The sequence below is a fragment of the Scyliorhinus torazame genome, chromosome 9 (assembly GCF_047496885.1).
Source record: "Scyliorhinus torazame isolate Kashiwa2021f chromosome 9, sScyTor2.1, whole genome shotgun sequence".
Taxonomy (NCBI): domain Eukaryota; kingdom Metazoa; phylum Chordata; class Chondrichthyes; order Carcharhiniformes; family Scyliorhinidae; genus Scyliorhinus; species Scyliorhinus torazame.
Genome location: NC_092715.1, coordinates 118,062,593 through 118,086,044, shown reverse-complemented (window position 1 = coordinate 118,086,044; position 23,452 = coordinate 118,062,593). Strand labels below are relative to the sequence as shown.

Genomic DNA, 23,452 nt, shown 5'->3' with positions numbered 1-23,452 from the left:
TCTCGATGGCCTTCGAACAGTCCCCATGCATCTCCTTCCTCTGCTGTCGAAATTAATCTTTGAAGGCCATTAACTGTTCCATCTGGGCCTTCCCCACTGACGTCAACCCTTCCCCCCCCTCTGCAATTTTCACAATTGTTCGTGCACCAAAGGTCCCCTCCAATTTGGCCAGGTCTTTGACTGTTTATTGCCATGTCTGGTAGCCAGTGGGCATTCCAATCTTGGGGCAAGAGACTCTCTCTCTGCAGCTTCTGCACCATTTTCCTGTCGGAGCTACCCCACTTATGGGTGTAAAGTACCCATACCCCACTTATGGGTGTAAAGTACCCAAACCAATGTCTTCGAGCCAGAGCTGTCCTGTGCATGACCACTCACTCCCTGGCCGCCACCGGAAATCCCTTAATTGGGTGTAATTTAATGTTTCTGTGCCTGGAAGGGTAAAACCAATGATTAAATTTATGATGGACAAAGATGATTGTATGTGTGGAGGTTGGTTAAGTTACAACTGTGTTGTGCTTAAGAGGGGGCTGCAGCAGGGATAAATGAATAAATCGGTAGTGGCTGCATTAACAACTGTATTCTTCGAAGGTAGGGAAGCTTTAAAGTTTTAGTTAGCTAACTTGATTGTACGAGAGAGAAGGCAGCTCTCACAGCTCTGATAAAAGCAGTTGTTTAAGATGGCGAGATGAGGAAACATTGCTCTCAGCTTTGTGAGAAGGAAAGCCATACCATGGAGTAATGGTTAGGAAAACACGTGCGGAGGTCTGAAGAGCAGCTAGTTAAGGAAACTATAGAAATTATTAAGTTTCCAAGAAGTTGGGGTTAAAGGTTCACAAGCTTAGTAATTTATCTGGAAGCCTCCATTTTCAGAGTTTTTTTTATTATGGTTACTTTCTAATTAACATCTTAAACTTAAAAATTATCAGTAAGAAATCACTTTTTATTACAGCTAACCAGGTGTGATATACACAAAAAACAAATACCACCAAGTTTAATATTAGATCCATTTAAAGATGCAAATGAATACAAACTGAAAATGTGCGAGGAAATAAAATGATCTAATTCAGTGAAATATACATTCTTTTTAATGTAAGGACTTGGGGTGTATACTATTAGTTTCACTTAGATACAAAATAGTAAAATACAAGATATCAAACTGTATTTTCTGATAAATAGTTTATTTGTATCATACAGCTGGTACAACTGCAAAATAAAACTATTTCTATTTACATAGGGATGTAAACGGGCAAATCAGAGAGCCAACATGAATAAAGTAGAAAAACATTTTTTGGAAGTTCGGAGTCATTTTCTCATACTCAAATGTGCTATAAGTATGATATTCCTTTTAAGATATTAAAATCAACAGCACTTAATCTTGAAAGGAATTTGCACAAAAATGCAATTTCTATCCATGATAAAGCATACACTCAGTCTATAATGCAACATAAAAAGTAGCACAATAACTTGTGTGGGCGCATTAAGTTATCCCGTCTATTTACACTGCTCACTGAATCATAGAGTAATACTAGATTTCAGCTTACAATAGAGCACTTTTCATGTATCCCAAAAGGCACATGCTTTGGGTGAAAAGTGTCTGCATACGTGTCCATGTTTCATCCAGCAACACTGATACTTTAGACATTTCTTCTAATAGCACTGGTTCAACAGCAATAATCTTGAGATGGAGCTGCAAAGGGTGGGGAGGACGGCAGAGAAAAGAGATCACGTCAACAAACTTGTAAAATGTACAGCCATTTTGACCCAGCACAATGAATGATACTTATTTAAGAATGGACTGCATTTTTATCCAGTAACCACATAATTATTAAGAATGTAAGAAGCTACAGTATAAGAATGGAATATCAGATTTATAGCAAAATACAATTGTAACAATGAAGCAAACAAAATGTAATATATGCAGGACGCAGCTAATGAGGCAGCTCCCCACTTCCATCCCCCAAAATGTCCTAATTTATTTAGTTTGGAAAACATTAACATTGCCATTTATTTTAATACTAAACTAAGAGGGTGAGATGGTTTCCATCACAGGGTTTTAAAGGAGGTAGATGAGAAAATTGTAAATATCCTAGCTCTAATCTAACAGAGGTTGTTGATTCAGGAACTGTTCCTTCAGCTTGGATAATTGCACACCATCCCATTCAAGAAAGATAGGCATGGGAAACTAGGGAATTGTAGATTAGTTGGCCTAATATCCATTGTCAGAAATTAACAGTCTATAATTAAAGTTCAGGTGACTGAACAGCTTAAAATATTTCTGCTCACCAGAGACCGTCGGCCTGGACTTCTAATGGGTAGATCTTATCTGATAATCCCCATTACCGATTAAATATTTTTGAAGAGATCACTACAGCAGATGTTTTTTATATGAATTTCTATAAAGTGTTTAATAAAGGCTTGCATGATTGGTAACTAAAGTTGAAGTTCACAGAATCACAGAACTGTTATATAAAAATCTGTTCTGTCCGCACTAGCTCTTTGAAGGAACTAGTTACCTAGTGCCGTTCGCTACCTTCTCCCTATAACCCTGCACCGTTCTTTTAAGATAATGCCTTGATTCAACCTGCCTCCAACATACACTGAGGCAGTGGATTCCAGATCCCAACCTCTCAATGTTTGAAAAAGATCAGCCTCATGTCACCAATGCTTCTTTCACCAATTACCTTAAATGTGTCTCTTGTTCGCAATCATTCCACCAATGGGAAGTTTTTCCCCATCTGTCCAGATCCTCATGAATTTCAATGCTTCTATAAAATGCCCTATCGACCATCTCTTCCCAACCTCTCCAATTTATCGGCATAATGAAGGTTCCTTGTCCCTGGAACCATTCTGTGAATCTTTTCTGCACCCTCTCTAACGCCTTCACTCCTTCCAGTGTCCAGAGCTGTGTGCAATATTCCAGCTGAGGCTGAACCAGTGTTCTATACAAGTTTAACATAACTTCCTTGTTTTTATAATCTGCGTATATATATATATATATATATATATATATATATACACACACACACACACTCAGGTCCTGCAACACTTTTAGAAATTCTATCCTTTATTGTACACATTTATTGCAAATTCTTCCTACCACAATTAATCACTTCAAACTTCTCTGCATTAAATTTCATCCCACCTATTTCACTAACCTATGTCCTTTTGAAGTTCTACAATATCCCCCTCAGTTCACAATGCTACTAGGTTTCGTCTCACTTGCAAATTTTGAAATGGTGCCTTGTACACAAAGGTCTAGTTCATTAATATACACGAGGAAGAGCAGGGTCCTAACACTGGGGAACTCCACCACAAACATTCCTATAATCCGAAAAGCTTCTATTAACTATTACTCTATGTTTAGTGTCACTCAGCCAATTTTGTATCCATGTTGCTAATGTCCCTCTTATTCCATGAACCATAACTTTGCTCACGTCTGTTGTGCAGCACTTTATCAAATGGCTTTTGGAAGTTCACATACACATCAACAATATTATCTTCAACAACCCTCTGTTAAATCATCAAAAAACTCAAGCGATTAGATAAACACAACTTGCCCGTAACAAATCCAAGTGGGTTTGCCACAATTAACCTTAATTTCCCCAAATGGCTCTTCATTATGCTCCAAATTATTGTTTCCAGAAGTTTCTCTATCACCAAAGTTAAACTGACTGACCTGTAGTTGATGAGCATCTTTGCACCATTTTTCGAACAAGGATGTAACATTTGCGATTCTCCAGTCCTCTGGCGCCACCCAATGCTAAGACTGAAAAATTATGACCAGTGTCTCCACAATTTCCACGCTCACTTGCTTGGATGAGTGCAGATCCAACAACACTCAAGAAACTCAACACTATCAGGACAAAGTAGCCCATTTGATTGATGCCTCTTCCACAAACATTCAATCCCTCCACCACCCATGAACAATTGCAGCCATCTATAAGATGCACTGCAGGAATTCACCAAGTTCCTTTCAAACCCACAAAAGAGCAGCAGATATTTGGGAACCCCACCACCTTGAGATCTCCCTCCAAGTCACTCACCAACCAGACTTGGAAATATATCGCCTTTCCTTCACTGTCGCTGGGTCAAAATCCTGGAATTCCTTCCCTAACAACACCGTGGGACTACAGCGATTCAAGAAGGCAGCTCACCACCATCTGGCACCACCCAATGCTAGAGGAGAGGTCACCCTGTTGGGAGTTTTCTATAGGCCTCCAAATAGTTCTAGGGATGTAGAGGAAAGGATGGCGAGGATGATCCTGGATAAGAGCGAAAGTAACAGGGTAGTTATTATGGGAGACTTTAACTTTCCAAATATTGACTGGAAAAGATATAGTTCGAGTACATTAGATGGGTCATTTTTTGTACAGTGTGTGCAGGAGTGTTTCCTGACACAATATGTTGACAGGCCAACAAGAGGCGAGGCCACGTTGGATTTGGTTTTGGGTAATGAACCAGGCCAGGTGTTGGATTTGGAGGTAGGAGAGCACTTTGGGGACAGTGACCACAATTCGGTGACGTTTACGTTAATGATGGAAAGAGATAAGTATACACCGCAGGGCAAGAGTTATAGCTGGGGGAAGGGCAATTATGATGCCATTAGACCTGAATTGGGGGGGGGATAAGGTGGAGAAGTAGGCTGCAAGTGTTGGGCACACTGGATAAGTGGAGCTTGTTCAAGGATCAGCTACTGCATGTTCTCGATAAGTATGTACCGGTCAGGCAGGGAGGAAGGCATCGAGCGAGGGAACCGTGGTTTACCAAAGAAGTGGAATCTCTTGTTAAGAGGAAGAAGGAGGCCTATGTGAAGATGAGGTGTGAAGTTTCAGTTGGGGCGATGGATAGTTACAAGGTAGCGAGGAAGGATCTAAAGAGAGAGCTAAGACGAGCAAGGAGGGGACATGAGAAGTATTTGGCAGGCAGGATCAAGGAAAACCCAAAAGCTTTCTATAGGTATGTCAGGAATAAGCGAATGACTAGGGAAAGAGTAGGACCAGTCAAGGATAGGGATGGGAAATTGTGTGTGGAGTCTGAAGAGATAGGCGAGATACTAAATGAATATTTTTCGTCAGTATTCACTCAGGAAAAAGATAATGTTGTGGAGGAGAATGCTGAGCCCCAGGCTAATAGAATAGATGGCATTGAGGTACGTAGGGAAGAGGTGTTGGCAATTCTGGACAGGCTGAAAATAGATAAGTCCCCGGTACCTGATGGGATTTATCCTAGGATTCTCTGGGAGGCCAGGGAAGAGATTGCTGGACCTTTGGCTTTGATTTTTATGTCATCATTGGCTACAGGAATAGTGCCAGAGGACTGGAGGATAGCAAATGTGGTCCCTTTGTTCAAAAAGGGGAGCAGAGACAACCCCGGCAACTATAGACCGGTGAGCCTCACGTCTGTAGTGGGTAAAGTCTTGGAGGGGATTATAAGAGACAAGATTTATAATCATCTAGATAGGAATAATATGATCAGGGATAGTCAGCATGGCTTTGTGAAGGGTAGGTCACGCCTCACAAACCTTATCGAGTTCTTTGAGAAGGTGACTGAACAGGTAGACGAGGGTAGAGCAGTTGATGTGGTGTATATGGATTTCAGCAAAGCGTTTGATAAGGTTCCCCACGGTAGGCTATTGCAGAAAATACGGAGGCTGATGATTGAGGGTGATTTAGAGATGTGGATCAGAAATTGGCTAGCTGAAAGAAGACAGAGGGTGGTGGTTGATGGGAAATGTTCAGAATGGAGTTCAGTCACAAATGGAGTACCACAAGGATCTGTTCTGGGGCCGTTGCTGTTTGTCATTTTTATCAATGACCTAGAGGAAGGCGCAGAAGGGTGGGTGAGTAAATTTGCAGACGATACTAAAGTCGGTGGTGTTGTCGATAGTGTGGAAGGATGTAGCAGGTTACAGAGGGATATAGATAAGCTGCAGAGCTGGGCTGAGAGGTGGCAAATGGAGTTTAATGTAGAGAAGTGTGAGGTGATTCACTTTGGAAGGAATAACAGGAATGCGGAATATTTGGCTAATGGTAATGTTCTTGAAAGTGTGGATGAGCAGAGGGATCTAGGTGTCCATGTACATAGGTCCCTGAAAGTTGCCACCCAGGTTGATAGGGTTGTGAAGAAGGCCTATGGAGTGTTGGCCTTTATTGGTAGAGGGATTGAGTTCCGGAGTCAGGAGGTCATGTTGCAGCTGTACAGAACTCTGGTACGGCATCATTTGGAGTATTGCGTACAGTTCTGGTCACCGCATTATAGGAAGGACGTGGAGGCTTTGGAGCAGGTGCAGAGGAGATTTACCAGGATGTTGCCTGGTATGGAGGGAAAATCTTATGAGGAAAGGTTGATGGACTTGAGGTTGTTTTCGTTGGAGAGAAGAAGGTTAAGAGGAGACTTAATAGAGGCATACAAAATGATCAGGGGGTTGGATAGGGTGGACAGTGAGAGCCTTCTCCCGCGGATGGAAATGGCTAGCACGAGGGGACATAGCCTTAAACTGAGGGGTAATAGATATAGGACAGAGGTCAGAGGTAGGTTCTTTACGCAAAGAGTAGTGAGGCCGTGGAATGCCCTACCTGCTACAGTAGTGAACTCGCCAACATTGAGGGCATTTAAAAGTTTATTGGATAAACATATGGATGATAATGGCATAGTGTAGGTTAGATGGCTTTTGTTTTGGTGCAACATCGTGGGCCGAAGGGCCTGTACTGCGCTGTATTGTTCTATGTTCTAAGACTGGAAAAGACAAATGTAGGTCCCTTACAGTTAAATTCAGGTGAATTCATAATGGGCAACAAAGAGATGGCAGACTAGTTGAACAATGACTTTGAATCTGCACTGCTGCCTCACAGCTCCGGGGTCCCGGGTTCATTTCCGGCCTCGGGTGACTGTCTGTGTGGAGTTTGCACTTTCTCCCTGTGTCTGTGTGGGTTTCCTGCGGGTGTTCCAGTTTCCTCCCACATTCCAAAGATGTGCAGGTTAGGTGGATTGGCTATGCTAAACTGCCTATTAGTGTCCAAAATGTTAGGTGGGGTTACTGGAATAGGGTGGAGGAATGGGCTTAAGTAGGGTGCTCTTTCCAAGGGCCGGTGCAAACTCGATGGGCCGAATGGCCTCCTTCTGCACTGTAAATTCTAAGGAATTTTAAGAAAGTGGCCCTAGAAATACTGGATGCATTGGTGATCATTTTCCAACATTCTATAGACTCTGGAAGAGTTCCAATGGATTGGAGGGTAGCTGATGTAAGCCCACTTTTTAAAAAAAGGAGAGAAAACGGGGAATTATAAACAGCCAAAAGTAGATCAGCCAAGATCTAATTGATGCAGCAGACTCAAGAGGCCCAATAAATTTTTCCTCCTCCTATTTCTCATTATGTTCTTACCATTGCTTTTTCATTACAATATGATTCTTGTACAGAGGTGGTGCATTCAAAACATAACTGCCTGTGTATTATTGCTGTGCTCGTCCATGGCTGGCAATATTTTCCATTACATTAAGTTCCACTGTTATTCAAAGGATTTCAAGTCAGCAACCAACTAGCAAGTTGTATTCCACATTGTTTGAATCGTTAAATTCGCAACTTGTACAAATATTTTTGCCAGCATTTATTGCCCATCCCTAGTTGCCCTTCAGAAGGTTGTGGTGAGTTGCCTTCTTGAACATCTGCAGTTCTTGAGGTGTACGTACACCCACTGTGCTGTTAGGGAGGGTCTTTCATGATGGCAGCCAGGGTGGTGAGTGACTTGGAGGGGAATCTCCAGGTGATGAGGTTCCCAGGTATCTGCTGCTCTTGTCCTTTTAGTTGGTAGTGATCGTGGGTTTGGAAGGTGTTGTCTAGGGAACGTTGGTGAGTTACTGCTGTGCATCTTGTAGATGGTACACATGGCTGCCGCTGTTTGTCGGTGGTGGAGGGTTTGAATGTTTGTGGAAGGGGGAGCAATCAAGCGGGCTCCTTTGTCCTGGATGGTGTCAAGCTTCTTGAGTGTAGTTGGAGCTGCACTCATCCAGGCAAGTGGAGAGTATTCCATTACACTCCTGACTTGTGCCTTGTAGATGGTGGGCAGGCTTTGGGGGGTGAGGACATGAGTTACTTGACGTAGTATTCCTAGTCTTTGACCTGCCCTTGTAGCCACAATATTAATGTGGCTAGTACAGTTCAATTTCACGGATGTTGATCGTGCGGGGTTCAACGATGGTAATGCCATTGAATGTCATGGGGCGGTGGTTAGATCCTCCCTTGTCAGAGATGGTCATTGCCTGGCACTTGTGTGGCACGTAAGGAACTTGACAATGACAAATGACAACAGAGAATCTTTGAACATTGCAGATGATCTATATGAAAAGCAAAGAACTTTTTTCGGAGGAAAATGAACAGGAATAGTTCTATGTACAGTAGCCCCTGCAAACCAACAGCTGTAACATCATTATGACCTATCACTGTGCATTTTTAGCATGGATCTTTCCATGAAATTATGGGTTATGCTCCTACAGTGTGTGGAGGATGCACAATGAAAAATAACTTTTCTGCTTCCAATGGAAAACCCCAATTACCTTTAGGTACAATGCCAGGTAAGCCTGAGCCAACTCAAAATCCCGTTTGCTGTCAAGCATGTAGCTGATCATTTTCAGAAAGCTCAGCATCACCTCCAAAGAACCGCCTCCTTCTGGGACCAAACCCCTGAGCTCAACGTCAATACTCGATGGTCCCATTTCTTTCAGAAGTTTAACAGCATGGTTATCTACAAGGAACCAGAAAAATTTTCCTTTGAAAACATTACAAAATAATTCTATGAATCTGATTGTTTCATGCTGATTTTATCTTCTTGAGTACAAGTAACTTTGTATTCTTACATGACATAGACCCGCCTTGTCCAACTGGTGGTCTGTTGGCAGCATTGTGGCCCTCAAGAGCCATTATTCAAATTACTGGTAAAACGGGCAACTGAAATCCAAGATTTTACAACTGGCTGCTCCTCCAATCAATAGCTGTTTGTTCCTTTCCCAAGTTGTGGCTCCCCCCCATGAAGAAAGGGTTCGACAAGCTTGTATAGGCCAGTGTTAGCAGAAATGTAGAATACCGGAAATATTTTTAAATCAAGAAAAGCGACATCAAGCACACTAAGTGAAGAAGAAACTGTGCACAAGTTACTTACAATTGTTGGTGTTCAGAGCATCTTCGAGCTGCCTATACAATTCTGTTTTCTGCGCCAATATGCCCAGATTTACCACTTTCGACTGAAAATAGAATAGAAACATTCAGTAGAAATGAACAAAATGTCAGCATCTATTACTGATTTCAGGTCGTCCTTTGCACTGCATATTTATATATAAAATTTTTTTTAATGAATTTAGAGAACCCAATTCTTTTTTTCAAATTAAGGGGCAATTTAGCATAGCCAATTCACCTACCCCGCATATCTTTGGGATGTGGGGGTGGGATCCATGCAGACACGGGGGGAATGTGCAAACTCCACATAAACAGTGATCCGGGGCCGGGATTGAATACGGGTCCTCGGTGCCGTGAGGCAGCAGTGCTAACCACTGCGCCACTGTGTTGTTTTGCACATTTATATTTTGCAATATTACAGAAATTAGTTCTAATGTAAAAAATCCGTTGAGTCTTGGAAACAAGATCTAGAACATACATCTACTGTTTTGAAACATGTCACAAAGGTTTGGTGCTTATTAGTTTCTGAATCCACGTAGAGAGCCATCATCTAGATTACATTAATTCTTAACAATTCTCCATCATATTACATCAAATACATTCCATGACTTTCTCATTATCAATTCAAATAAATTACATTTTAATACAAATTATAAAGGAAATATCTCATTTTCCTTTTATCATGATGTAATTAAGATAGATTTGATGATGCCAGAACCAATTGGGTGTATATTTTTAAGTGCCACTTAATAATTTTATCTCTGGCACCTCTTCCACATCTATAATATTTTCAAACCAAGAAAACGTAAAAAGACAAAACAGTATAAATGTCAAAACCTTTCAAACAAATTTATGTGGCCTGGTATGAATAATGTCAGGACCATGGGCAGAAATCAGACACTATTGGTTTTCCCCCTACCTGGTCCTCAGCAGTTTGTTGTTCTACAGCAGCAAAATGAGGCACAAGGCCAGGAACAGTTGGAATGAAGAAAGGAACAGATTTGGGCACTTTAGGTGGTTCCTTGGGTTTATTCCTTTTCTGTAGATCAGCCAAACAAAACAGATTAATGATCAGAACACAAGAGATGTACAAAGCGAGATTTTAAGATAATAAACAAATGTTATTAAAATATATCAAACTAAAGATGCCATCATATGATATTCTAGCCAATTAAAATGTTATCCCAGAGTTCTCAAATAACATATAGATAGTGAAAGCATGGTTTTATGATAAAGTTATTAGATTATCATTCAAAAATAAAGTCAACATATAATTGAAATGTAGGTGGTAAGCAATTTTTAACACTTAAAGCATGTGTGAACAAGATCACATACAGTAAACAACCTGTTGGAATATGGATAAATAGCAATATTTTGTGCACAGGAAACAAATAATGACAACCATTTTGACTTTCTAAAAAAATATCATATGTTAGTTTCATAAAGATCATAGAAATATTAATTCAAGAAAATTTAGATTACAAGAGCATAGTGTATTTGCTACCTTGATAACATCAAGGTTGAGGAGATTTTTCCAGCGTGATTCTGGAAGCAAAGAGAGAGTGACCAACTGCTCTCCGAGCTGTTCCGATGAATCATATTCTATCATCTGGTCTTCTATTTCCTCGTCATTGTCTGAAATCTCCAGCTCTAAAATAAAACAAATATTTTTAAAACCAACTTCTTAAAATATGGTCCAAATAAAAAGAAATGGCAACAAGGTCTAATGAACTAAACAGGAAACATGCAGATTATAAAAAGTGTGATTAAATTTGCATAAGTAATACATGTTCAGTTTAGCGAGAACCTCAGAAAGCAAAATAATCAACTTGACACGTGTACAATATTAAATTAAGAAGCTTGAAAAACTAAAGTTTATAAATGAAATTTCTTGAAAGTTCAGTTTTAAAATGAAAACCTTGTTGTTGGCATACTCCAGGAAGCATGACAATTGAAGGTTGATAATCAACAGGCAGTGGCCGAAGGGAAATAATATTATAAAGCGTCTTGTTGGACCTAAACAAAAGAGGAAGAAAAAGACTTATAATTTGCTGTTCATTCCAATTATTATAGCTGTTGGTATACATTTGGATGGGAGCACCAGCCAAACACAATTTTAAAGGATACATACATTTTCCTAATTCAAATTCTTTGATAGTGCATTAATTTATGACTCTTACTGGCCCTTATAGTCATGTGCAGTTGAGCTTCTATAATAAGTGAACTTACATATCTTCAGGGCCTGTCAAAATGTGTCAAAGGAAATGAACTGCTTTTGAAGAGCAGACGCTATTGTTTTGTAGACAAACATGGCAACAAATTTAAGAGCACAAGTGGGGCTTAAACCCATAACCTCCTGCTTTGCATGACGTTAATAGAACTTTAGAAAACTATGAATGAGATCTAAGAAAACAAACATATTTGCAAAGTTTATAAAAGGGACAAAGTTTGGAAATGTAATAAAGTGTAAGGGGATAAGCAGGAGACATCAGGAAGACATAGATTCTGAAATCAGCAGACACATGACATAAGACAGAGAGGTGTGAAATGATGCATAAACAACAGAACACTATGAGGCCTTGTTCATCGTGGCTGGACACTTCAACAAGGTCAACCTCAAGAGTGTACTGCCAAATTTCCACCAGCACATCTCCTGTCTCACCAGGGGCGACAACACTCTTGACCACTGCTACTCAAAAATCAAGGGCACCTACCGTTCCATCCCCTGACCGCACATTGGGAAATCAGACCATAAGACGGTGTTCCTTCTGCCGGCATACAAGCAGAAACTCAAGTGGGAGAATCCAGCTAAGAAGGTCGTGCAGTGCTGGTCCGAAGAAACAGGTGAGCTCCTACGTGACTACTTAGAGACAGTGGACTGGTCAATATTTAAGAACTCAGCGACCAACTGAAATGAGTATGCTACCACCGTCACAGCCTTCATCAGCAAATGTGTGGACAACTGCATGCCTAAGAAAGCAGTACGTACGTTCCCCAACCAGAAACCATGGCTCAATCGCGAGATTGACTCCCTACTGAAGGAATGGTCTGAAGAGTTCAAGTCAGGCGACCCTGACCGATTCAAGAAATCCTGGTATGACCTTCGGAAAGCTATCCGAGATGCCAAGAGAGAATATCAAACCAAGCTAGAGTCACAAACTAGCATTACAGACTCTCGGCGGTTTTGGCAAGACCTAAACAACATAATGGGCTACAAAGTAAAGCCGAGCAGCATGTCCAGCAGCCGCGCACCCCTCCCTGATGAACTCAATGCATTCTATGCTCGGTTCGAGCAGGAAACGAACGATCCGCTGTCGAGTTCCCCAGCAGCCCATAACACACCCATACCCACCATCACAGCTTCCGAAGTCAGATCGGCGTTCCTGGAAGTAAACCCTCGGAAGGCGGTAGGTCCGGACGGGATCCCTGGTCGTGCACTCAGGGCCTGTGCGGACCAGCTGGCAGATGTGTTCGCAGACATCTTTCAGCTCCAAAACCTAGGACTTGGCTCCTCACTCTGCAACTGGACCCTCGACTTCCTGACCCACAGACCACAATCAGCAAGAATAAACAACACCTTCTCCACAATAGCCCTCAATACCGGGGCCCCGCAAGGCTGCGTACTTAGCCCCCTACTATATTCCCTGTACACACATGACTGCGTGGCAAAATTTGGTTCCAACTCCATCTACACGTTTGCTGACGGTACGTCCATAGTGGGCCGGATCTCGAATAACGATGAGTCAGAGTACAGGAGGGAGATTGAGAACTTAGTGGAGTGGTGCAGCGACAATAATCTGTCCCTCAATGCCAGCAAAACTAAAGAGCTGGTCACTGACTTCAGGAAGCAAAGTACTGCACACACACCTGTCAGCATCAGCGGGGCCGAGGTGGAGATGGTTAGCAGTTTCAAATTCCTAGGGGTACACATCTCCAAAAATCTGTCCTGGTCCACCCACGTCAACACTCCCACCAAGAAAGCAAAACAGGATACTTCCTCAGGAAACTAAGGAAATTCGGTATGTCCACATTAACTCTTACCAACTTTTACAGATGCACCATGGAAAGCATCCTATCTGGCTGCATCACATCCTGGTATGGCAACTGCTATAGACCGCAAGAAACTTCAGAGAGCCGTTAACACAGCCCAGTCCATCACACAAACCTACCTCCCATCCATAATAAAAAGAACCCTCCCACACGGCTTACTCACTCTTCCAACTTCTTCCATCGGGCAGGAGATTAAAAAATCTGAGAACACGCACGAACAGACTCAAAAATAGCTTCTTCCCCGCTGTTACCAGACTCCTAAACTGACTCCTCAACTATGGACTGACCTCATTAACACTACACCCCTGTATGTTTCATCCGATGCCGGTGTTTGTGTAGTTACATTGTGTACCTTGTGTTGTCCTATTATGTATTTTCTTTTATTTCCTTTTCTTTTCATGCACTTAATGATCTGTTGAGCAGGTTGCAAAAAAATACTTTTCACTGTACCTCGGTGCACGTGACAATAAACAAAATCCAAATCCACTGGTTAGGCCGTAGCTAGAGTACCAAATTTTAGGAAGGATGTCAGTATCTTGAAGAGCCATTATCAAACTCTCAAATTTATCTCATATGTCTGTGACAAAGATAAGCTATCGTTTCTTGATATTCTCCGCTTGTCTGCAGCCTTTAACACAGTTGACTCGATCATCCACTTCCAAAGTCCAGCCGGCTGAGATCTGGATCCAGTCTTACCTACCCAGTCAAAGACTTAGAATGACCTGCAATGGCTTTTCCTCCAGCTCCAATATCTCTGGAGCTCTGCAGGATGAATACTTGGCCCCCCTCTTATTTCTCATACACATGCTGACCAGGCAACATCACCTGAAAATATGTCAGGCTTCACATACATGCTGACAACATTCCGTGCTACCTCACCATGGCACCCGTTATCATTACTGTTCACCATCCACTCCTGGATGAGCAGGAATTTGCTCCAACTAATATTTGGAAAACTGAAGCTGCTGCATTTAGACCCAACCAAAAACTCAATTTCCTAGTCACCTTGGGTTGTATTTGACTCCAATAGGAGTTTCCAATCACACATCCACTCCATCACTAAGACTGTCTACTTGTAACATCTTATCACAATATTCTTCCCTGCTTCAGTTCATCTGATGATGAACCCTCATCTGTGTCTTCGCTTCCTACCTGACTATTTCAGTGCTCATAAAAACAGAGAAAACATTGGCCCTTCGAGCCTGCACCACCATTCAATATGATGGTGGCAATTTGATCATGGCTGATCATGCAGATCATGCAAATTCAGTATCCCACTCCCGCTTTCTCTCCATACCCCTTGGTCCCTTTAGCTGCAAGGGCAACGTGCAGCTCCCTCTTGTATCTATCCAACTAACTGGCCCCAACAGCTTTGTGTGGTAGATAATTCCACAAATTCACAACTCTCTGAGAGAAGTTCTTCCTCATCCAAGTCCTGAATGGCTTACCCCTTATTCTTAGGCTGTGATCCCTAGTTCTGGACGCCCCAACATCAGGAACATTCTTCCCGCATCTCACCTGTCCAGTCCCATCAGGATTTTTAGAGGTTTCTGTGAGATCCCCTTTCATTCTTCTAAACTCAGTGAGTACAAGTCCAGTTGATCCAGTCTTTTTTTCATATGTCAGTCCTGCCATCCCAGGAATTAGTCTGGCGAACCTTTGCTGGACACCTTCAGTAGCAATAATGTCCTTCCTCAAATTAGGAGACCAACACTGTACACACTATAAGGTATAGCCTCACCAAGGCCCTGTATAACTGCAGCAAGATATCCCTACTCCTGCACTCAAATCCTCTCACCATGAAGGCTAGCATGCCATTAGCTTTCCTCGCCGCCTGCTGTACCTGCATGCCAACCTTCAGTGACTGTTCCATCATGACATCCAGGTCTCGTTGCACTTCCCCTTTTCCCAAACTGCCACCATTCAGATAATAATCCGCCTTCCTGTTTTTGCCACCAAAGTGTATAACCTCACATTTACCCACATTATATTGCATTTCCAAGTATTTGCCCACTCAGCCAGCCTGTCCAAGTCACCCTGCAGCCTCTCTGCAAACTCCTCACAGCACAGTGCCACCCAGCTTAGTGTCATCTGCAAATTTGGAGTTATTGCATGCAATTCCTTCGTCCAAATCATTAATGTATATTGCGAACAGCTGGGGTCCCAGCACTGAACCCTGCAGTACCCCACTTGTCACTGCGTGCCACTCTGAAAAGGACCCGTTTCTTCTCACTCTCTACTTCCTGTCTGCCAACCAGTTCTCTATCCACATCAATACAAGACACCCAATACCACGAGTTTTAATTTTGCTCACTAATCTCTTGGGGACGATTCTCCGATATGGAGCCGAAGTGTTCGCGGCGTCGTGAACCCTGTTGTGTTTCACGACGGCGCGAACCGGGCCCTGGTACGCCAGATTCTGGCCCTGGAGCGGTTCACGCCGCTCCAGCCTCATTTAGTGGCGCCACATGGGCGCTAAAGGAGGCTGGAGCGGCGTGAACCGCTCCAGCGCCATGCTGGCCCCCTGTGGGGGCCAGAATCGGGAGTACCAGGGCCTGGTTCGCGCCGTCGTGAAACGCGACGGCGTTCACGACGGCACGAACACTTAGGCTCCATATGCATGTGCAGTTGGGCCGCGCCAACCTGCGCACGTGCGGGGGACTTCTTTAGCGTGCCGGCCCCGGATCAACATGGAGTCGGTGTTCAGGGGCCGATGCGCCAGAAAGTAGGCCCCGGGGGTGGGGGGGGGGTGGAAAGAGGCTGGCCCGCCGATCAGTGGGGCCAGATCCCATTGGAGGGCCCCCGGTGAAGGAGCCCCCTCCCCCACCCCTCCCAGGCCGCCTCCCGACCGTTCCCGCAGAGTTCCCGCCGGCAGCGACCAGGGGTGAACGGCTGGACTCTTGTCATATCGGCGCGACCGCTAAACCCATCCGGGCCGGAGAATCGGCGGCCCGACCGATTCCTGCGGCCTGCGCCTGTCGCCCCGCCAAATGCGCCGGCGCAAAGGCGCCGATTCTCCGCACCTCGGGAAGTCGTGGCGCGGTTGCGGCAATTCTCCGATCTGGCGCGGGGCTTGGAGATTTGCCCCCCTTATGTGAGATCCTTTTGAAAGTCCAGATACACAACATCCACTGGTTCACCCTTGTCCACTCTACTGGTCACACCCTAAAAAAATTCCAGAAGATTTGTCAAGCATGATTTCAGTTTTGTGAATCCAAGCCTACTTGACCGATCCTGTCCCCGCTTTCCAAATGCTCATTTCATCCTTAATAATTAACTCCAGCATTTTCTCCACCATCGATGTCAGGTTAACTGGTCTATAATTCCCCATTTTCTCTCCATTCCTTTTAAAAAAGTGGGCTTACATTAGATACCCTCCAATCCATTGGAACTCTTCCAGAGTCTATAGAATGCTGGAAAGTGATCACCAATGCATCCACTACTTCTCGGGCCACTTCCTTCAGTACTCTGGGATGTAGTGCATCAGGCTCTTGGGACTTATTGGGTTTTAATCCCATCAATTCCCCCAATACAATTTCCTGACTAATAAGGATTTCTTTCAGTTCCTCCTTCATGCTAGACCCTCTGTCCCTAGTATTTCCGGAAGTTTATTTGTGTCCTCCTTAGTGAAGACAGATCCAAAGTATTTATTCAACTTGTCTGCCATCTCTTTGTTGCCCATTATGAATTCACCTTATTTCGGCTGGCCAGTGTTCCATTGTCCATTTTGCAACAAACTGAGCTCTGCTGTCCAGATCCTAATTTGTATCTAGTCCTGTGCAGCCATCGTATCTGTGCTCGCTGACCTACATGGGCTCCTGATCCAGCAATATCTCAAATTTTGTTTTCAGATCTTTCTATGGTCTTACCCCGCTCTTTCTTATAACCTCCCCCAGCCTCACAACCCTTCAAGATCTCTGTGCTCCTCCAATCCTGGCCTCCAAATGCGTTAGAAGCAGTTCAGTTCAAAGAAGGTAATGATACTAAGGATGGCGGCAGGAAAAGAGACATCTTATGAGTAAAGGTTGGGTTATCCATTGGAGTTTAGATGGTTGAGAAGTGACCTTATTAGAAAAAGACCAGAAATCAAACTGGACTAGCCATACTGGGGCTACAAGAGCAGGTCAGCGGCTAGGAATCCTGCAGCAGGTAACTCACTTGTAACTCCCCAAACCCTGTCCACCATCGACATGGCACACATGTCAGCAATGTCAGGATGAGTGCAGCTCCAACAACACTCAAAAAGCAAGACACCATCCAGGATAAAAGCTTGATCGGTACCCTTTCCATAAACATTTAATCATCCCTCCACCACCAACGAACGGTGGCATTAGGATGTATCATCTACAAAATGCACCGCAGGCAGTCACCAAGACTCCAGAGACAGCACCTTCCAACACACAACTATTACCTTGGAAGGACAAGGCCAGCAAATACATAGGAACACCGTCAACTGGAAGTTCCCCTCCTAATCACTCACCATCTTGACTTGGAAATATATGAGCCAGAATTCTGGACTCCCTCCATAACAGCACTGTGGGTGCACCTGCACCATGGGACTGCAACGGTTCAAGAAGGCAACCCACCACCGCCTTCTCAAGGGTCTAGTCAGTGATGCCCACATCCCATAAAATAAATTAAAAAACAATGCTAATGAGAGGATGCTGATAGGATGTTTGCCCTTGTGGGAGAGACTAGAAATAGGGGACAGTTTAAAATAATTTTTCTCTCTCAGAGGGACGTGCATATTTGGAACTTCCTTCCCAGAGAGTGATGGAGGCAGGGTCACTGAATATTTAAGGTGGGGAGATAGACCCTTGATTAATAAGGGTGTCAAACGTTATCATAGGTGGTCAGGATATGGAGTTGAGGCCACAGTCAGATCAGCCATAACCTTATTGAATGGCGGAGCAGGCTCACGAGTCAAATAGCCTACCTCTGCTCCTAATTCATATGTTCTTTTGTAATGTTTGAAATTAATCTCGCCACCATTGTTAGCCATGTTTTTAACTGCCTCAGTTCTATGCGCTGAAATACCCGTTGTAAACTTTTTCATATTTCTACTCGTTTTCTCTTTAAAACCATGGCTGGATTCTCCCAAAATGGAGCTATGTCCCCACAGCGGGGTAAAAATGCTGCCGTCGCACTCTGGAGTTTCCTCAAAAAAAAAAGAACCAATTCACTCACCTGCAGGGGACTAGCAGGGACGTGGTGTAATTCACGCAGCTTCCGGTTTCGAGTCCACACTTGCGCACAGCGGCGACCTCCAGCGGTCGCACCGAGCGCCATGGCGGACTCGGACCCGGTCGCCCATAAAGCCCCCCTCAGTGCCCCCCTCACAACCAGCGTGGCTGCGGACTCATGTAGCCATCTAAGATGGCCACCTGCAAAGGACCATGGGAATTATGGCCAACCCAGGACTCAGACAGATACACAGCCTATGTGTATCTAAAACACAGGTAACCAGACCTGACCCAAATCCCCGCTCGTTTACATTTCACTGGCCCATTTTCCCAGGACAATAGAACCAGTACAGCCACAGACTGATCGGCGCCACTCCCTTGCTCAAAAAGCACAACTGCCAAGGTCAATGACCGCTAAGGACCTGCGCAACTGCCTTTATTGGCTGAAATCGACGAGTGATCAGAGCCCTCTCGAACGGTTGGGTCCAAGGTTAAGGACCGCCCCAAAGAGTGCGAAATCCCAGGGGGATAAAAGAGAGTGCAGCCATGTGTTCTGTCTCTCTTGGATCCGGCCTGTGCCGACCTAATTGCAACAGGAACAGCCAGCTAAGTTCAAGACCAACGATCGCTACCTGACGGATGAGCCCAGCAGAGACAGAGCCACTTTCTTCGAAAGTGAAATCCAGATAAAGGCCTTTATCCATTTGCACAGTGCCGGTCACCTTGAAGTTAAGTATAGGTTATTGTAGCTGATAGGTGCAGTTTAACTCGTAGTAGACATTGTGTTTGCATGTTGAAATAACTCTTGTGTATGTAAATTAACCATCTCTTGAACTAACTAACTGGTTGTGTGGTCATTTGATCATTATAAGGGAAAGTCTTGTGGTTCACCGAGATAAATAAATAGAGCAACACTCATGAGGTTCCCGAACGGTAATGGGTGGTTAGAATAACGCGATCGTGAACTCGGCCGGGTAGGAGCGGAGGAGGATTGCTGGGCGGGCCTCTGGCAATGGCCCCCCAACCGCGAGGAGTAATTCGCGAAAACACCGATTCTCGGGTCCCGGAGAATCGCTGGACCGGCACCGGGCCTGATTTCGTTGCGAAAGTTGATTCTCTGCCCCCGTGCCAAAGGTGCTTTCAGCGCGGTGCTGCGGAGAATCCAGCCCCACCTCTTTCATCGAGCTTTTGGACACCTATTTTAATATTTACTATACCTCTGTGTCAATTTTGTTTCATAGAATCATGGTTTAATGCTCCTGGGTCACTTTTGCTATAAAGGTGCAATACAAAGGTGAATTTGTATTGTGACGCCTGCATTTTGTACAATTTATTTGGGGGTTTCAGATATCGGTTAAGAGAGCTGATAATGTTGCATTTGCTATTTCCTTGGAGTACAGCAGTCATTTCAATTACTAATTATGCCTAGTAATTCCTATGAACAGTGGTATTATGCAAGAGGTTAATTGGGCTTTTAATACAGAAAGTGCTTTATAACATTCAAAGTACTAACAACCTCGCACGTAACCTTTGAACGAATAATTAACGAAAATGCAGTCAACTACCATTGGAAAAAAGTTAAACATTTCACTTTTGCATCTGAAAATAGATTTGAAGAAACATATATTGAAATAATTAATACAACAATTTTGTTCTGTAAAAAGTGCACATACCAAAGGTAAATTCCCAAATCATCCACATGAGCAGAAGCCAGGAAGTCTCCAGTGGGGGACATGGTGATACTGACAGCTGCCGAATCAAGCAGGAAACAGTCTATTAAGCTGTAGGGGAGAGAAAGAAAAAGTGAAAATAAAAACAGAACTTAAAATACAAACTTTGAAAATAATAATTTAATTCCAAACATTCACAGCTCCTTCCACTCAAGTGCCCCGAGGTGCTTGAGTTAAATGCAAGGAGTATAAGGAACACATTGAATGAACAGCAAACACAATGCAACCCGAGGTACGTGACAAAGTAGCCATTACTTAGACACGACTGCAGGATGGTTAGGAGTGGGAACCAAATGAACCAAGTTTGAAGATCTTTGAAAACATTGGGAAAATTGTAGAAGGGGAGAGAAGTAGACTTAGCAATCAAAGATAAAAACAGAGAGACGATATAACGAGAGCTAAGCAGGCAGTGGAGACTTTATTACTGGTAGAATTAAGAAATTTAAAAGGATGAAGGACCATAAAGTACAGGTACATCTGGTAGCAGATGTGATGTGGTAATTTACATAAATGCTGAGGTGAGACAAGTATGTAGCAAAGCAGATTGGTTTCATTGGAGAACATTAGCTTACACAGACTGGGAAAAGCAGAATAACATAATAATAATCACTTATTGCCACAAGTAGGCTTCAATGAAGTTACTGTGAAAAGCCCCTAGTCGCCACATTCAGACGCCTGTTTGGGGAGGCCGGTATGGGAATTGAACCTGCGCTGCTGGCAGTGTTCTGCATTACAAGCCAGCTAATTAGCCCCCCGTGCTAAACCAGGCCCTCCATATCAGACAGGTACTGATTTCTTGAATGCGTCCAGGATAGTGTTCTGCGGAAACATGTCCCAGAACTAACAAGAGTGCCTGTCTTGATTGATTTAGTAATGAGCAATTAGCCAAATATATTTAACAGCTAAATAGTGAGAGAAAATTTATCATAGAAACATAAAAAAATAGGAGTAGGCCATCTAGCACATCGAACCTGCTCCTCCATTCAGTGTGGTCATAGCTGATTCTCTAACATCATATTTCTGCTGTCTCCCCATTCCCCTTGATGCTTTTAGTGTCTAGAAATTATTTATTAATTAAATATAAGGGAATTTGGCCCTCACAGCCTTATTTGGTAGAAAATTCCACATGTTCCCCACCCTCTGAGTGAAGAAATTTCTCTTCATCTCAGTTTTAAGTGGCCTACCCTGTATCCCAAGTTCGTAACCTCTTCTTCTAGACACCCCAGCCTGAGGTAACACCATCCTGCATCCAGTCTGACCAGCTCAGTCAGAATTTTATGTTTGAATAAGGTCCCCTTGAATTTTTCAAAATTTCAGTGAATACAGGCCTAGTTGACCCAATCTCTCCTCATACAGCAATCATGCCATCCCAGTAATCCTTGTACTCCTGTACTCTCTTGCAGTAAAGGTCAACTTACAATTTGCCCTCCTAACTGCTTGCTTTCAATGACTCATGAACATCAACATTTATCAATCTATAATACAAACTATTCTCCCCTATTTTTCCCACCGAAGTGGATAACTTCACACATATCCTGATTTTTACTGCATCTGCCATGTATTTGCCCATTTACTCAACTTGTATAAATTACCATGAAGCCTCTTTACTTCCTCCTCACCACTCACAATTCCACCTATAATAATAATAATCTTTATTGTCACAAATAGGCTTACATTGCAATGAAGTTACTGTGAAAAGCCCCGAGTCGCCACATTCCGGCGCCTGTTCAGGTACACAGAGGGAGAATTCAGAATGTCCAAATTACCGAACAGCACGACTTTTGGGGCTAGTGGAAGGAAACCGGAGCACCCGGAGGAAACCCACACAGACATGGGGAGAACGTGCAGACTCCGCACAGACAGTGACCCAGTCGAGAATTGAACCTGGGAGCCTGGCGCTGTGAAGCCGCAGTGCTAATCACTGTGCTACCATGCTGCCCTAGGTTTGTGTCATCAGCAAACCTGGAAATATTACATTTGATTCCCGGAGCCAAATCATTGATATATATTGTGAATAGCAGAGCCCAAGCACTGAGCCATGTGGTGACGAATGTGATATAAAGTAGTTAGTTCAAATATTAGTTACAGTAATGTAGATGTGGGCCAGTCTAATAGTAGTGAGTTCACAAAGGACAAAGGAATTCAGAAAGCATGGCAAGGAAGATGGGGAAAAAAATGCTGGGTAACAAGAGGCCCAGGGTTAAGGAATGCGAAGTGAGCCAATCAGGATGTATGGCCAGGTCAGGAGGGGATGACCTATGGGAATCGTGTATGTGAAACTTGAATGTATTTGCAGAGATCTCTTTGTCTCCGACCTCATTCGTTTTGAGGGGTCCAGGAGACAGCTTCTGTGTTCTGAGTCTCTGTGAAGTTGGTTAAAATAAATAATACTATACCTACAAATCCATCTCGAGATTTATTGAGGCCAGACTGACGGGTAAAGAATTCAATATTGCCAGTGGTACCCCACTAGTTACTGCCTTTCACTCCGAAAAAGAGCTATTTATTCTGGTTGTTTCCTGTCTGCACACCAACTCTTGATCCATGCCAGTATATTACTCCCAGTCCCTCGCGCTTTAATTTTGTACACTAACCTCTTGTGTGTGACTTTGTCAGAAGCTTTCTGAAAATCCAAATACACACATCCACTTGTTCTCCCTTATTTATTCTACTAGTCACATTCTCAAAAAAACCAATAGGTTTGTCAAACATCCCTTCTACTAAATTCATGTTTTTTTTTTTAATAAGATATTTTATTGAAGCATTTGTAATTTTTTATAAATCCATGTTGACCATGTCTAATCCTCTTGATTTTTTCTAAGCATCCTATTGTCGCATCCTTTAAAATAGACTACAGTATTTTCTCTGCTACCAATTGCTAACCTGCCTATAATTCCCTATTTTCTCCCTCCCTCATTTTTTAAATAGTGGTTTACATTTGCCACTCTCCAATCTGCTTGGATTGTTCCAAAATCTTTTGTAAGATGACAACCAACGGATCCACCATTGCCATGGTCAACTCCTTTAGTATCCAGGGATGTAGATTTTGAGGCCCTGGGGATTTATCCGTTTTCAGCCCCATTAATTTCTCCAGGTTTTTTTTTTACTAATACTAACTTCCTTCAATTCCTCCTCTTCACTAGACCCTTGTTTCCTTTAAATTTGAGGGAAGTTGTTTGTGTCTTCTTCTGTGAAGACAAAACTAATGTATAATTGCTCAGCCATTTCCTTGTTCTCCATTAATCAATTCTCCCAATTTGGACTATAAGGAACCTAACATTTGTCTTCACTGATCTTTTTCTTTTTACATACTTGACTGGCTC

At 43.2% G+C, this 23,452-nt stretch overlaps 1 protein-coding gene across 1 annotated transcript in view; it reads right to left on the bottom strand.

Moving 5' to 3' along the window:
- Positions 1-1,157: 1,157 nt before the first annotated feature.
- The window catches only part of wdr36 (WD repeat domain 36), a 178,800-nt gene continuing 156,505 nt past the window's right edge, over positions 1,158-23,452 (bottom strand). The window contains exons 17-23 of the mRNA XM_072516420.1: positions 20,073-20,180; positions 11,085-11,182; positions 10,671-10,816; positions 10,086-10,205; positions 9,153-9,234; positions 8,551-8,738; positions 1,158-1,687 (exon numbers count right to left, since the gene is read on the bottom strand). Of these exons, the coding sequence (XP_072372521.1) occupies positions 1,538-1,687; positions 8,551-8,738; positions 9,153-9,234; positions 10,086-10,205; positions 10,671-10,816; positions 11,085-11,182; positions 20,073-20,180 (892 nt within the window). The 3' untranslated portion in view covers positions 1,158-1,537. The remainder of the gene's footprint in view (positions 1,688-8,550; positions 8,739-9,152; positions 9,235-10,085; positions 10,206-10,670; positions 10,817-11,084; positions 11,183-20,072; positions 20,181-23,452) is intronic.